General features: G+C 31.9%; 1 protein-coding gene across 1 annotated transcript; it reads right to left on the reverse strand.

Annotated features, from left to right (window-relative positions):
• Positions 1–2,959: 2,959 nt before the first annotated feature.
• Positions 2,960–8,446, reverse strand: LOC21388202 (flavonoid 3'-monooxygenase). The gene is made up of 3 exons (XM_010107524.2): positions 7,919–8,446; positions 5,841–6,287; positions 2,960–3,831 (listed from the first exon to the last, which is right to left on the reverse strand). Exons 1-3 carry the CDS (start codon positions 8,360–8,362, stop codon positions 3,196–3,198), a joined length of 1,527 nt encoding a protein of 508 aa, XP_010105826.1. The 5' UTR covers positions 8,363–8,446; the 3' UTR covers positions 2,960–3,195.
• Positions 8,447–13,637: the final 5,191 nt, after the last annotated feature.

Consider the following 13,637-nt stretch of genomic DNA (forward strand, 5'->3'; position numbering starts at 1 on the left):
ATCTATTATGACCTGTGAGTTCTGACCTTTCCGGAATGCAATTTGCAATTTGGTGGCGGCAGTCACATCATCACATACGTTCAAATTGAGATTACTGTTTTGATTGCTATTCTCTCTACTGTTTCGGTAAAAATATATATTGGATAATAAATTATAAATGAGTCTTAAAAAAAATAAATAAATAAAATTTTGTGTTGGCGTAAATGCAAAAAAAAAAAAAAAGAGGCCCAAAATAGATTTAACTTGATTCACATGTATAACATACAAATGATCCACGTAAAAGAAAAATTTATGGATGGTGGTAATCCTATAGAAAAAGAGATGACCAATTAAATTAAAGCATGTGAAGAAGGACCAATTAAATTAAAAGATGTGATTCCTTTGAGAATAGAATTACATGTATAATATACACGTTTCTATTACAGAACGTGGGAGTGAGTAATGGCAAAAAAGGCAAGATAACTGCCATGAAAATTCTTCCCTATAAAAAGAAGCAAGAGAGGACAGGAAAGGGTCTCAACTTTTTTTTGAGAAAGATATAAGGGTTATTCTTTTACAATGAAACTCAGAAAAAGTTTAAATTTGAGTTATAATTTTATTCAAGTTTATATTCTTTTATAAAATTTGAGTTTGAACTCGACTTTAAACTCGAGTTTGGGATTAAACTTGAGTTCAATCTCGTTCGTTTCGCTGATTCGAGTTTAGAATTCGAGTTTTGCTACAGTAAAAAGCTCTCACAAACAGTCACATCTAACTTTTTTGCTACAGTAAAAAGCTCTCACATAAAATCACATCTCAACTCGAATTCTAAACTCGAATCAGGAAAACGAACGAGGCCGTCTCCTTCAACTCGAGTTCATAAACTCGAACTCAAGTTAATGAACATTATTTTTTCTATTCTTAAAAATGCCATAATTTTTTCGTTTTAATTCTGATTGAGATGATTTTTTTTCTATGCACTCACAACGAAAAGACGAATAAAACCCCACCCATATACCTTTCTAAAATTTTTTATCACCATTAAGTTTTTATTAAAATACTATCTAAATACATATTTAAGTTTTGACTCACCCCAACACAAACTCAAATAGCTTCTCAATTCAAATTAGAACTCAAATGTGTACATCTAAACACAAACTCAAATTACAACTTCAACTTAAATTATAACTCAAACTCAATTCAAGATCATCACTTAAGTCACCCTAACTCAAAAATATAAAAGAACAACCCCGAGAGTTAGTGTGTGTGCAGCAAGGCAAAAAAAAAAAAAAAAAAAAAGGTGTGTATGTGTGTGTGCAGGTGTGTGGAAGAAAAGTTAGTAAAATAAAAAGTGTGTGTGCAGGTGTGATAGTGACGTGAGGAAAAGAAAAAAAAAAGAAAAAAAGAAAATACATCTTCGGAAGTGTAATGCGGTATTTCGAGATAATAAAGTAAAATCTTGTTTATTTTATCAATTTAAATTTATAATTTAAGTTTTGTTATAGTAAAAAGCTCTTAAAAATAATCACATTTAACTTTTTTGTTACAGTAAAAAGCTCTTACATAAAGTTACATTTTAACTCGAATTAGATTTTTTGTTACAGTAATCATATCCTATAAGGTCTTAGAAATAATCACATTTAACTTTTTTGTTACAATAAAAAGCTCTTACATAAAGTCACATTTTAACTCGAATTAGATTTTTTGTTACAGTAATCATATCCTATAAGTTTGAGTAAGTAAATTGTAGGCTTGATTGATTCGTATTTGTGAGCATTGTTCTGTTGATTAGTTTCTGGATTAGCATTGTTCCATTTGATAGTGATTGTTGGCATTAAATAACACTAATGCGTCCAATTTTTTCTTGGTTTGCATTGTTTCATTTCTGATTGGGTAGCTGATTATCAATTCTGTAAATGGTATTGCCTTTTATATTTTAATTAGCTTTTGGGTTCGCATTGTGCCTTTCAAGAATATTTTGCTAATGTTCGGCATTAGATTATTATTATTTTGTTGATATTATGCTCTGTAGGGATGAATGAGATGAATGGCTATGTTCATTACATGCATTTGATTACATTTAATTTTCCTATTCTGTGGTCTGTGCAGAGGCGTTTTACAGACCGTGTTGTCTCCTTGTCCTTTGCTAAGAAGGTGTTCACATACCCTTCCTTGTGGCTACCTAATGATAGTGCTACAGATTTTGCTTTGGAATTCTAGAGGTTGTCCCGCCGTGAGAGACCAGTTCATTTTGTGTCTTTTACCCCCACCCATTTGGAGCAGGAAAAAGAAGAGCTCTTGGTGCTTTGAATGCAAGGGGTAGTGAAGATAGAGTGAGATGGGCAGAAGATGGAGTTATTGATGATGCGAGAAAAGCCATCCAACTTGAAAAAACAACTGTGTAGTCGTGGAGCCTATCCACGTCGAAAGAGGTAGAAAATGTAGCTCCGTTGGCGGTTTATAACATCAATGATTTCAATTGTAAACGTTTGACTCTAATTTGTTTTTGTGATATTGTCCATTGCTTGAGGGACTTGTAAACGTTTGACTCTAATTTCTTTCCTGATTTCAGTTATTGATGAACTACGGTTTATAACATCAATGCAACAGTTTGGTAAAAGCTGCTTGTGAACATCTGTATGTTGGTTTACAATGGTTGAAACAACTCACGGAAAAGGTTCTACACTGGTTTATTTGAGCTGACGAATGCATCCTTGATTCTTTTCATGCCTCTACTAGTTTTTGAACATGAAATGTACTTTTTTGTTGTATATGTTGATTACTCAGTAATACTCATTTTAGTTGTAACTATATTGTGAACGAATAAATGAAAAAAAAAAAGAATTAATTATCATAAATTTATTGTTAAAAATCTCAAAATAGCATTATGCTTTTTTTTTTTTTTAAGTTAAACAAGTATTTCTAAATACTAAAAATAATTATATATATATTTAAGTTTCATACTATGTCTATTTTAATCATTTTAACTACCCACAACAATTCAACCTCACAATTTACGAAACCAGCACAGCTAGTATAATTATAATTTACTAAACACGCAGTTACTTTTTGTAACAACTATTTTTTTTTTTTTCAACATAATTAAAAATAATTTTTTCAAAACCTACATTACTACCAAATTAAGTCATAACTAAGCCATAGAGTGCTTCATCATGTAAGTAGTTGTAACATCATTAGCCACGTCTAAATTTATGCTCAATATAAGTGTTGGTCTAGTCTAGGCTGAGGGTGAACCATCAATGGTGCGGCCCGTTGTAATGTCAGCCCATATGCTTCATCCATGTTGAGTTTTTCAGGTAGCAGCCCATTAGGTAGGCCTAAATTGAATCCATGAACCAGGCTTGCAGTGAGTAACTGGACCATGCGCACGCCCAAACTCATACCCGCACAAATCCTACGCCCAGCCCCAAATGGAATCACTTCAAAGTCATTCCCTCTTATGTCTACTTGCGCCTTTTCGCCTCCCGGTAAGAATCTTTCGGGCCTGAACTCTAGTGGATCAGTCCATTCGGCCGGGTCACGTGCTATGGCCCACACATTTACAAGAAGAGTGGTCCCTTTGGGGATGTGGTAGCCGTTGATTTCACAGCTTTCGTTTGCCATCCGTGGTACAGACATCGGGGTGGAGGGATGAAGCCGGAAAGTCTCCTTCACTACGGCCTGGAGATAAGTCAATTGGGCCAAGTCCAATTCGCTAACGAGCCCATCTCGGCCCACGACGCGGTCAAGTTCTTCTTGAACTTTGGCCAAGATTTCGGGGTGTCGGATGAGTTCCGCAATGGCCCATTCCACCGTACTTGATGTAGTGTCCGTACCAGCTGTGAACATGTTCTGCCATCATCATACGCAAAGGTTGAAAATTTTAGCAATTAAACTCGTTCACAACAATACTAAATTGACTATTTTTGGCTTTTTGCAGTAGTCGATCAATACAAAAATGAACTAATTTTGTCTCTTCTTGCAACAATTGTTTACTCCAATGAAAGTACGGCCTTTTCAAGGCAATGAAAATTCTATTTAAACTTTTGTTTTTTGCTAATAAAAAAACTTTATTTCAAGTTAAAACCCAATTTTTGTGCTCCCAAAAATATTTCTAGAATCATTTACGAGATGTCAAAGCATGAGGAACTGGCTACACACCAAAAAAAAAAAGAAAAAAAAAAAAAGAAGGTAGAGGTAGGAGGTAAATTGACAACAACAAAATATAATGAATGCTTTTCTATAAGGAAAAAAGTAAACAAATACATATGTCTAAGACTGTGATGTTTTCGGCTTTTTTATACTGACACCCTTCAACTTTTTGAATTTAATAATTTAGTCTATATATTTTTTTTATTGGCAATCAACCACTTCAACTTCAAAATCTTTACAATTATGGACCAATAAAAAATAATATATATTTTTGATGATTCTAATAACGTGATGTGCACTTGAGTGTCTGCTGGGGGCAAAAGACAATTTCATACGCCATTTGTTCAGTTATATTGATGTCAGAATCATCTAATATATCCGAACATAATCAGTTGTGATAAATTACTCTTAGTTTTCAATTATCAATTATCCTCAAAAGACGCTACAAGGGTGAGACTTTTATTGTCTTCAGTCTGCTCATGTCCGCGTTATATAATCAAAATTATCAAAAAAACAGACGTCGTTTTTTATTGGTCCTTAATTGCACAAATTTTAAAGTTCAAAGGGTAACATACATCGTTTTCGATTGGTCCTTAATTGCACAAATTTTAAAATTGAATGGACCAATCATAAAAAAAAAGAATAGGGACTAAATTATTAAATTCGAAAAGTTAAGAGTGTCTGTAAAAAAAAAAATAAAAAAAAAAAAAAAAGCCTTTGGGTTTGTTCATTTACATTTTTTGAGTTAGAGTGACTTGAGTTTAGATCTTGATTTGAGTTAAGGTGTATTTGAGTATGGTTTGAGCTGAGACTCTAATTTGAGTTTGTGTTTGAATGTGCATATTTTGAGTTATGATTTAAATTGAGAATCTATTTGAGTTTGTGTTTAGGTGAGTCAAAACTTAAATTTGTATTTAGATGGTATTTTAATAAAAACTCAATGGTGATGAAAAATTTTAATAGGGTATATGGGTGAAGTTTTATTCGTCTCTTCGTTGTGAACGTATAGAAAAAAAATCATCTCAATCAGAATTAAAATGAAAAAGTTATGGTATTTTTAAGAATATAAAAAATATTGTTCATTAACATGAGTTTGAGTTTAGAAACTTAAGTTGAAGGGAGAATTTGAACTCAGATTTTAACCATAAATTCAAATTAAAACCCACTTTCAAACTCAAATTTTATAAAAAAAAAAAATATATGATCTTAAATAAAGTTATAACTTAAATTTAAATTTTTTTTGAATTTAAAGGTAAATTAACAAGCCTTTTATTTTGTGAAAAGAATAGAATGTCATTTCCCTTTGCTTTTATCTTTTATGGATTTAGACCCTTTCAGTTACTAACATGATAGCGAAAGAGCCTGGATATATGTACTCCAGGTCATAAAACTATTAGAGAGAGAGAGAGAGACAAGAAGGAAAAAAATAAATTAAAAAAAAAGGGAAAAAAGTGATCAATCGTGCCAGCTTTAGAGGGAAAAGATATTAAATCAATTAATTATCAAGTTTTACTAAATTATTGAGTAGCAAAAAAAAAAAAGTTCCCTTTAATTGTCGGTTATATTAAAAAAAAAAAAAAAAAAAACCTCCCATATGATTATAATGTGATTCAATAATTTAGAATAATTTTTAGCTGTAGAATATAGAATACATAGATAAATAGATATCTAGATATAAATGCGTGTGAGAAAAAAGAGAGAGAATGTACCAAAAGCAATGCTTTAATTTCAGTGTCTGTGAGCTTCCCATCCTCGCCCTCCGCGTCATCCTTTAGTGAAAGCAATGTAGTGAGCAAGTCAGTGTGCTTCCCCTTGCCAACATTAGCCTTGTGTTCCTCAATAATTGTTGTCAAGAACGCATCAAACCTATTGTGGAGCTTCTTCATCCTCGCAGCCACCCGTTGTAAGTCTAGCCAATCTAGTGCCGGCACAAAATCTCCCAAGTTGAATACTCCCGCTAGCACCATCACCTCGACAACCATCGACTTAAATTCATCCGCCCTCGGCTCACTTTTGCCACTACCGTCACCAAAAACCCTGTAGCCTAGCATTGTACGTCCTAAGGCGTTCACCGTGCACACATTTAGCAGTTGACCCAAATTTACTGCAGTCGAGCCTCTGTTTGCTAGGGCGCTTATTAGTACCGCTACTTCCTCCTGCATGCAAGTTCACAAATCCCTAATTCATTTTTCATTAAGCAATTTTTTTATTTCTAGTCATGTTAATTTAATTAACCCATTAACTCGTTTTCTCCACGGTATGAATTATGACTACATAATTTTGTAAAATTAAATTAATCTTCTATTAGTTGAATCTTGAATGGCTACGAGTCGACTAGCTGGTCAAACCTGATTTGCTTTTTTGGCATTTTTCGCCCTTTTGCTTGAATATGACGTGATTTACCACGTGATATTTCAACATCAAATTATTGAACTTTATGATACTCGATCAATAATTGACTGCAGCAATAGGGACCGTGCGTTATAGGAACAGAAAAAAAAAATACTACTCTACTTTCCAAAAAAAAAAAAAAACAAAGGAAAAAGATTAAGATTAATGTCTTTTAAAAAGATTAATGTCTCCTTTATTTGCCACAATGGAAACACGTCGTGGATTCAACATTTTTCTTTTAAAAAGATTAAACCGCTTTAAGTTTTCAATTCTAATTTTATTACAGTTAAAAATTCTCACAAAAAATCACATTTAATTTTTTCTGTTACAATTAAAAATTCTCACATAAAGTTATATCTTAACTCGAATCTGCGGTAAATAATTAAAAACAATTTGTTTATTCTGAACAAATCCATTTTTCCCACATGCACACGATACATACATCTTCTAACTTAAAACATTTCGACTTTCATTACATGACTTTTTTACAAGAATAAAATTAAAATACAACAATTTCTTCACAATATTTTAGAAATAAGATAATTATATATATAACAATCATTTAGATGATTGTCACATTACTTTGATGCTACATAATGAAGAAGTAATTATAGGATAATTTTATTTTTGCTATTAACTAATTAGGTTGAAAACCCAAACAACAAATTCAACGGAAAAAAATAAAAAAAAAAACAACCACGAGACATCAAAATTACTCATGTACTGCATTTTCTTTTCTCTTGTGGCAATATGTAATATCCAGAACATCAATATAAAGAGCTCTATTTACTGCTATTATATTATCTATAGCATCCATATTAAGAGTTTTGACTGCTAGTAGTTCATAAACTTAATTCCAATTACACAATCATTACACCAATCAATCTCCTAACTGCCTTTCACTAACGAGGGTAAAAGATAAAACTGATAATGACTAGTTAATTATTTAAGTTATTTTAAAGAAAAAGGCAAGTAAGTAACTAGTATTAACAAACTTTCCTTTTTTTTTTTTCCACCACATGAACAGCTTTGCTACTAAAAAAGCATTTCCTACCTTGCAACAAAATTATTGGCACTTGATATTCACATTAAAGAAGGACGATTTTTTTTTTCCTTTGCTTTCTTCGGATCATATCTTATTTCGTAGTATATATTTTAAGAGTCCGTCAAGTTCATAAATTTATACGAGTAGTTTTGATTCTAACATTTAAAATGTAAATTTTATAACAAAAAAATACTGTAATCATTTGAACCATGCAAAAGTTTAAAAACAAACGCATCGTATATATTATATCTGATCAAAAATCTTATTACACTACTATTTAAAATTAACAAAACCTGATACAAATATGACGGTTTAAAAAGCATTTCCGAAACTAAACACAACCAAATATACCTGTCGTACGTGTCGGAAATCCTCCAAGGCCTTGCCGGAGAAGAGGTGTACGGACGTGATCTTCCGTAGCAACCGCCACCTTTGGCCGTACGGCCTGAACACCAAGTCCTGGTAGTTGTACGCGATGTGCTTGGCGCCGGAGTTGGGCGGCCTGCTCGAGAAGTTGGCGTCGTGGGTCTTAAGGAACTGGGCCGCCACGGAGGCCGACGCCGCCACCACCACGTCCACCTGGCCCAAACGGAGGTGCATCAGCGGGCCGTGCTTCCGCGCCAGGGTGGCCATGGTCTGGTGCGGCGCCTGGCCCAGGTGGGGCAGGTTCCCGATTACGGGCCACTGTCGTGGGCCCGGCGGCAGCTTTCGCCTGCTTCTGATTAGATTGTTAACCAGACGGTACACCAGCACCGCGAAGAGTATTGAGAGGAGAATGGTGGTGATAGAGGCCATCGTTAACCTTTTTTTTTTTTTTTTGTTGGTTTGTGTTTGTCACGTTTTGCGGTTTAGAAGATAAAAGAGTTTCTGGAAGCTTAAATAGAGTAAAGATCTTGAGTTTTTTTTTTCTTTTTTTTTTTATTTCTAAGCCAAAGTAAATATTAATATAATGTAAATATTACTAATAAATGAGAAGAAGGTTGGAACAAGTAAACTAGTTCGGTAAGCACGCGTGTATCTATCTGTGTGATGAGAAGACGTGCGGTGGTAGGTTGGGTTGAATGGTTGTGGAAGCACACTACGACGGTTGAAAGTCAGATGAAATGGATTTTTTCATTAGAGAAATTGAGGGGGCATATTTGCAAAATGTCAAGTTTTGTGTCAAACTATTTTCCTAATTACCATTTTTTTTATCGGGTCTATTAGTTAATGTTGTTTAATGATCTCCTTCCATAAAAGTGCTTGTCCTTTAATCCCCATTAATTAAGTTCGATAATGACATGATAATCCCTCCTACGCCTAATGTTGGTAATAATAATATGTTTGTTTTACGTGTCTCTTCTAAAACCACGAAAGATTAAAGGTTGAGCATATGCTTGTAAGTATATCTAATTTACGCCCTAATTATTCAATCTACACTTGTCAAGAAAATAAAGAAAAATAAATAAAAAGATGTCTAGAAACTAGAGCTATCGATGGTTGAAATTGTCAATTGCTAGATACTGTTTAGCAATAGTTTTGATACAGTTTGATACTATATATCTTTATTAATTGCGTGCAAGAAATTTCAAGGCCAGCCTATATATAATTAACAATATTAATGGTTTTATTTAATTTTTTTTATAAAAATGTTTTTGTGCAACAACAAATATGAACGGTACTACTTATAACAGAAAAATACGTGAACGGTAGTTAAAGATAATTACTCTCTAATCAAAGACTAATTAACTTGTACCAACTTGTTTAAATGACACAAGTATCAATAAAAGAGAACTTATATAATAACAGGAGATCAGAAAACTACAGATTTTATTAGTTACACAGAGACTTTAGTAGCTGAGAATATTATAGTTTAATAGCATCCATATAATCTTAGATTAATTATCTCTAATAATGAGTGAACAAATTTGCAAGTAGTATTTAGAACAATCACGTGTACCATGCAATCCCACGGTTATAACGCTTCAATATTGACTATGAGGTTAGCATTTTCTTTTTGCTTGAAGATCTAACACTACCTTTAAAAATAATAAATAATAATAATAATAAAAGAACCAACAATAAACTAACAAACAAACTCTTGGTTAATCAATAAACGCTATAATACTGTTTCATTAATAAAAATACGGCGTTAAAAAGAAAAAAGAAAAGAAAGTTTACTCTTCCAAAAAAAAAATGTTTAGTTTAACTAATCTTATCCTAAGGGTATGTCCAATGCAAATGCTAATATTAATAGCATATTTGACATCAAAAGATATGAATATAATAGATTTGATATGTTATTTTCATTTGTACTCCAATGTATAGTGCTATTTTATATATTAAATATTTAAACTTTGTAAGTTGTAAAAATAAACTTTAAATTTTGAATAGCTTAAAAAAGTAAATGTTGTAATAATTAAATGAAAAGGTAAAGATGCCAACTAATAGCAATTAAATATTAAATTTGCCGTATGTACATTTGGTGGTAAATTTATCACTAAGTATAGCATATGATAAATTTAACACAATGAATAGCATCATATTGTAGAGTAATTTTTCTCCTACTCAAAGATTAAAATTTAGCATTGACACACTAATTTAGCATTACATTAGAGTTGCTCTAATCATTTTTATTTATAAGTTATAGTATTTAAATTTGAACCTTATTAGATAAATGACTAGGGCATTAAGAGGAAAAAAAAAAAAAACTACCGTCAGTAAAAATACTCTGATCCCAATCTCGTCTCATATTAGACAAACGCATCACAAGAAAATAAAAATAAAGAGAAAGCATAGTGGTCCCTATTCCACCCAACGCGGTCCCAACCATAACTAGGCAGACATAGGGTAGGTTTGATAGTGATTCTTGAATCCGAAAATTAATTCTCTAGCAATTTATAGTTGAAATTTGTGTTTGATAAAAACCATAAAATGTGATTCTTAAAGAATTTTTGAAGAATTTGCAATCAAAATCAGAAGCAGTTCAAAGACAACTTTGACTTTTAGATTGTGCGACAATCACCTTAAAGTACAATTAATAAAACTTTCATAATACCCATAATACTCTGAAATCAATACTTATATAATTATAATTTATCAAACACTCAACTACTTTTTATAACAACTATTTTTTTAACATAATTAACAATAATTTTTCTAAAATTTACAACACTGCCAAACGCCCATATACATGTCCATCACAATGCGGAAGAGGTTCTTCATTTAAGAGTGTGATAGTAGCCTATTGACCCGTTGGAAGTGTGATGGTGCGATGAGATCTCCATTGAGTAATTGGTGCGTTTGGAATTGGTTCCAAAATGTTTTTATTTTCTGTATGAAAATAGAAATGAAAACGTTTTCGTTTTCATTTTCATTTTGAAATTATTTCTGAAATGCGTTTGGTAGTTATATTCAGAGATTGATTTTAGTTTTAAAAAAAAACTGAAACTGCGTTTGGTGGTTTAATTTTTGAAAACATGTAATAATATTTAAAATAATAATATATTAAATAAATATATTTAATAAACATCATTATATAAGACAAAAACGGTTTCAGAAAAGAGAGAGAAGAAAATGAAAAAAAAAATGAAATCCGTTTTCAGAAAACGAAAACGAGAAAATGAAAACACATTTTTTTCGTTTTCAATTTTTCACAAAAGACAAAAACAATTTTGTTTTTGTTTTTAAAAATTTTTTAGGCCAAACGCATTTTTTATTTCCATTTTCATTTTTTAGTCTCGAAAAATGTGAAAAATGAAAATGAAAACGGAAACAAACAGGGCCAATTGTCTCCGTATCAATCATGTCTCAGCCCTGACAATGACAAATAGAAGTAGTACTTTAAGTTCAAAGCAAGCAAAAATAATATTGTTACTCGTAAAATGTGTTGTTTCCTTTTATATTTTTCTAGTTTTTACTAGGGCTGGCAATCCGGATAGCGACACGACGATACGACTCGAAACCCGCACGAAATTAGTGGGTTTAGATTTATCATAAATAGGTACATATCAAAATCAGGTCGAACCCGTGAAACACGATTAAATAATGTGTCATTTTCAGGTTGACCCGCCAACCCATAATTGACCTACCATAACCCATTTATTAAACGTGTCATATTTGGGTAACACGAATACACAACCCATTTATTACCCATTTTATAAACAGGTTCATAAATAGGTTAACATGACCAATTTATCACCCATATTATAAACAGGTTAACAGGTAATCAATGGGTTGACACGACACGTTTATGACCTGTTTAATAAACGGGTTATTCGTGTCGTGTCAACCCGCTAATAAACAGGTCGTGTTTGGGTTTTGTATTTTGACACGATTAATAAACGGGTCGTGTTCGTATCAGACCTATTCGTGTCAACTGAAGGAGTTAACACGACACGAATACGACCCGCCAACCCGAATTGTCACCCCTAATTTTTACAATCCTCAAATTCACAGTAATCTAACTCCATCTCTGACATAAATATCAATGTCAATGTTATATTTGTTGTTAAAAATATAAAAATAACACATTTGATTATTTTAATTTATGCTCTCAATACATAATGCTATTTCAAATGTTATATTTATGTTTTGTGATAAGTTTTGAAATTTTTACAAGTAAACTTTTAATATTAAAATAATTTAAAAATAGTAATTGTTGTAATGATTAAAAGAAAGAGTGAATAACATCAACTAATACATTAAAATATAAAACTTCGCATTTGTTACATGTGGTGTCAAATTTACTACTAAATATAACCCTTGTCAAATTTAATACAAAAATAACATGGAATTGAAAATTTTGACACATCAATTTAACATTGAAGATATCATCCTATCTATTTTTTTCATATATATATATATATATATATTATATGTTTATACAAGTGTCTAACATCACAATTTTTCTTTTGAAATTTCCGGTAAATTTCGCTTCTCTTCAACTAATATATATTATTAATACCCTAAACGTTACTATGACTTTATAACAGCATCCTTGTTCAATATTTGAAAAATTAAAATTGTGCAATGATCTTTTAAATTATCAAATAAAAGTGTCCAAACTACTCATTAATGTTCTATATTACATGGTGTTAGACTTGGTTTCAACTTTCAACTTCCAACTAAATATATATGATTGTATACCAATGATCATGACAAATGGTATTGACAACTGATAATATGAGACTTGGTTAAAGTACTACTACTAATTTGTTCGACGGTTATGAGGGCCGGTCTCAGCACGTTTGATGTTCGAAAGCTGAGATATTTCAAGGTTTTGGTCCGCATGGTGGTGGGCTTCTTGTGGTGGTAGCAATATTACATTTTGACGGCAGCCGTGTGGTGGTGGTGGCGTGTGAGTTTCGTGCACTACAGTATAATTTGGATACCGCTTCACATTGTCGCTTGTCTCTCCAAGTCTGTTGCTATAGTGGTCTTTGTATCGTTCGTCTCATCATTGAAGGCTTTGACAACGATTTTTGCGGTTTTCTTTGTATTTTAGTTTGTAAAAATGGTGGGATATTTATCCCGAATTGATGGCGGGTTCTTTAATTTTTTTTAGTATCGTTTTATGTCTTCAGTCTGCTAGATTTACTTTTCGACTACATTTTCCATGGCCTTGGTGTCATGGGGTTCTCAAATTTAACCGATCAAAGTTTTTCATCGATTGAAGAGGATCTATTGATGAATCGCGTGTGTTTGATATTTAGTGTATTTACACTATTGAGAAGTTCCGTTTTGAATCTTCGTACATGCTTCTTTTTCTAAATATTTCATTTGAATTTATTTGTGGAATTAGTTTTTTTATTTTTATTTTTATCAAGGTCGTATTTTTTAATATTTTGAGGCCACATATAGACAGAATTGGAGTTTGTATTGCCGTGATTTAGAATATATTTCCCTCTTTCTCAAAACAAAAGTATAAATAATAATAACAATAAATAAATAAGGAACTGCTAAGCATGTTACTCAAAAATTTGTTGCAAGGCACACAGGATTCTTCTTGTTAAATGGGGAAAAGCTGAATTACAAAACTAACCTTATAATTTGTCCCGTTTTCCCCCTAAATTTGTTGCGTGTAAGACCA

This window comes from Morus notabilis, unplaced genomic scaffold, assembly GCF_000414095.1.
Source record: "Morus notabilis unplaced genomic scaffold, ASM41409v2 Scaffold1255, whole genome shotgun sequence".
NCBI lineage: Eukaryota > Viridiplantae > Streptophyta > Magnoliopsida > Rosales > Moraceae > Morus > Morus notabilis.

Bases quoted from the DNA above. Each gene is read 5' to 3' on its own strand.
- LOC21388202 (XM_010107524.2), bottom strand. From the start codon at position 8,362: ATGGCCTCTATCACCACCATTCTCCTCTCAATACTCTTCGCGGTGCTG. The intron at 6,288-7,918 runs GTATATTTGGTT...ACTTGCATGCAG, and splicing joins ATTTCCGACACGTACGACAG to GAGGAAGTAGCGGTACTAAT. The intron at 3,832-5,840 runs GTACATTCTCTC...TGATGATGGCAG, and splicing joins AAATTAAAGCATTGCTTTTG to AACATGTTCACAGCTGGTAC.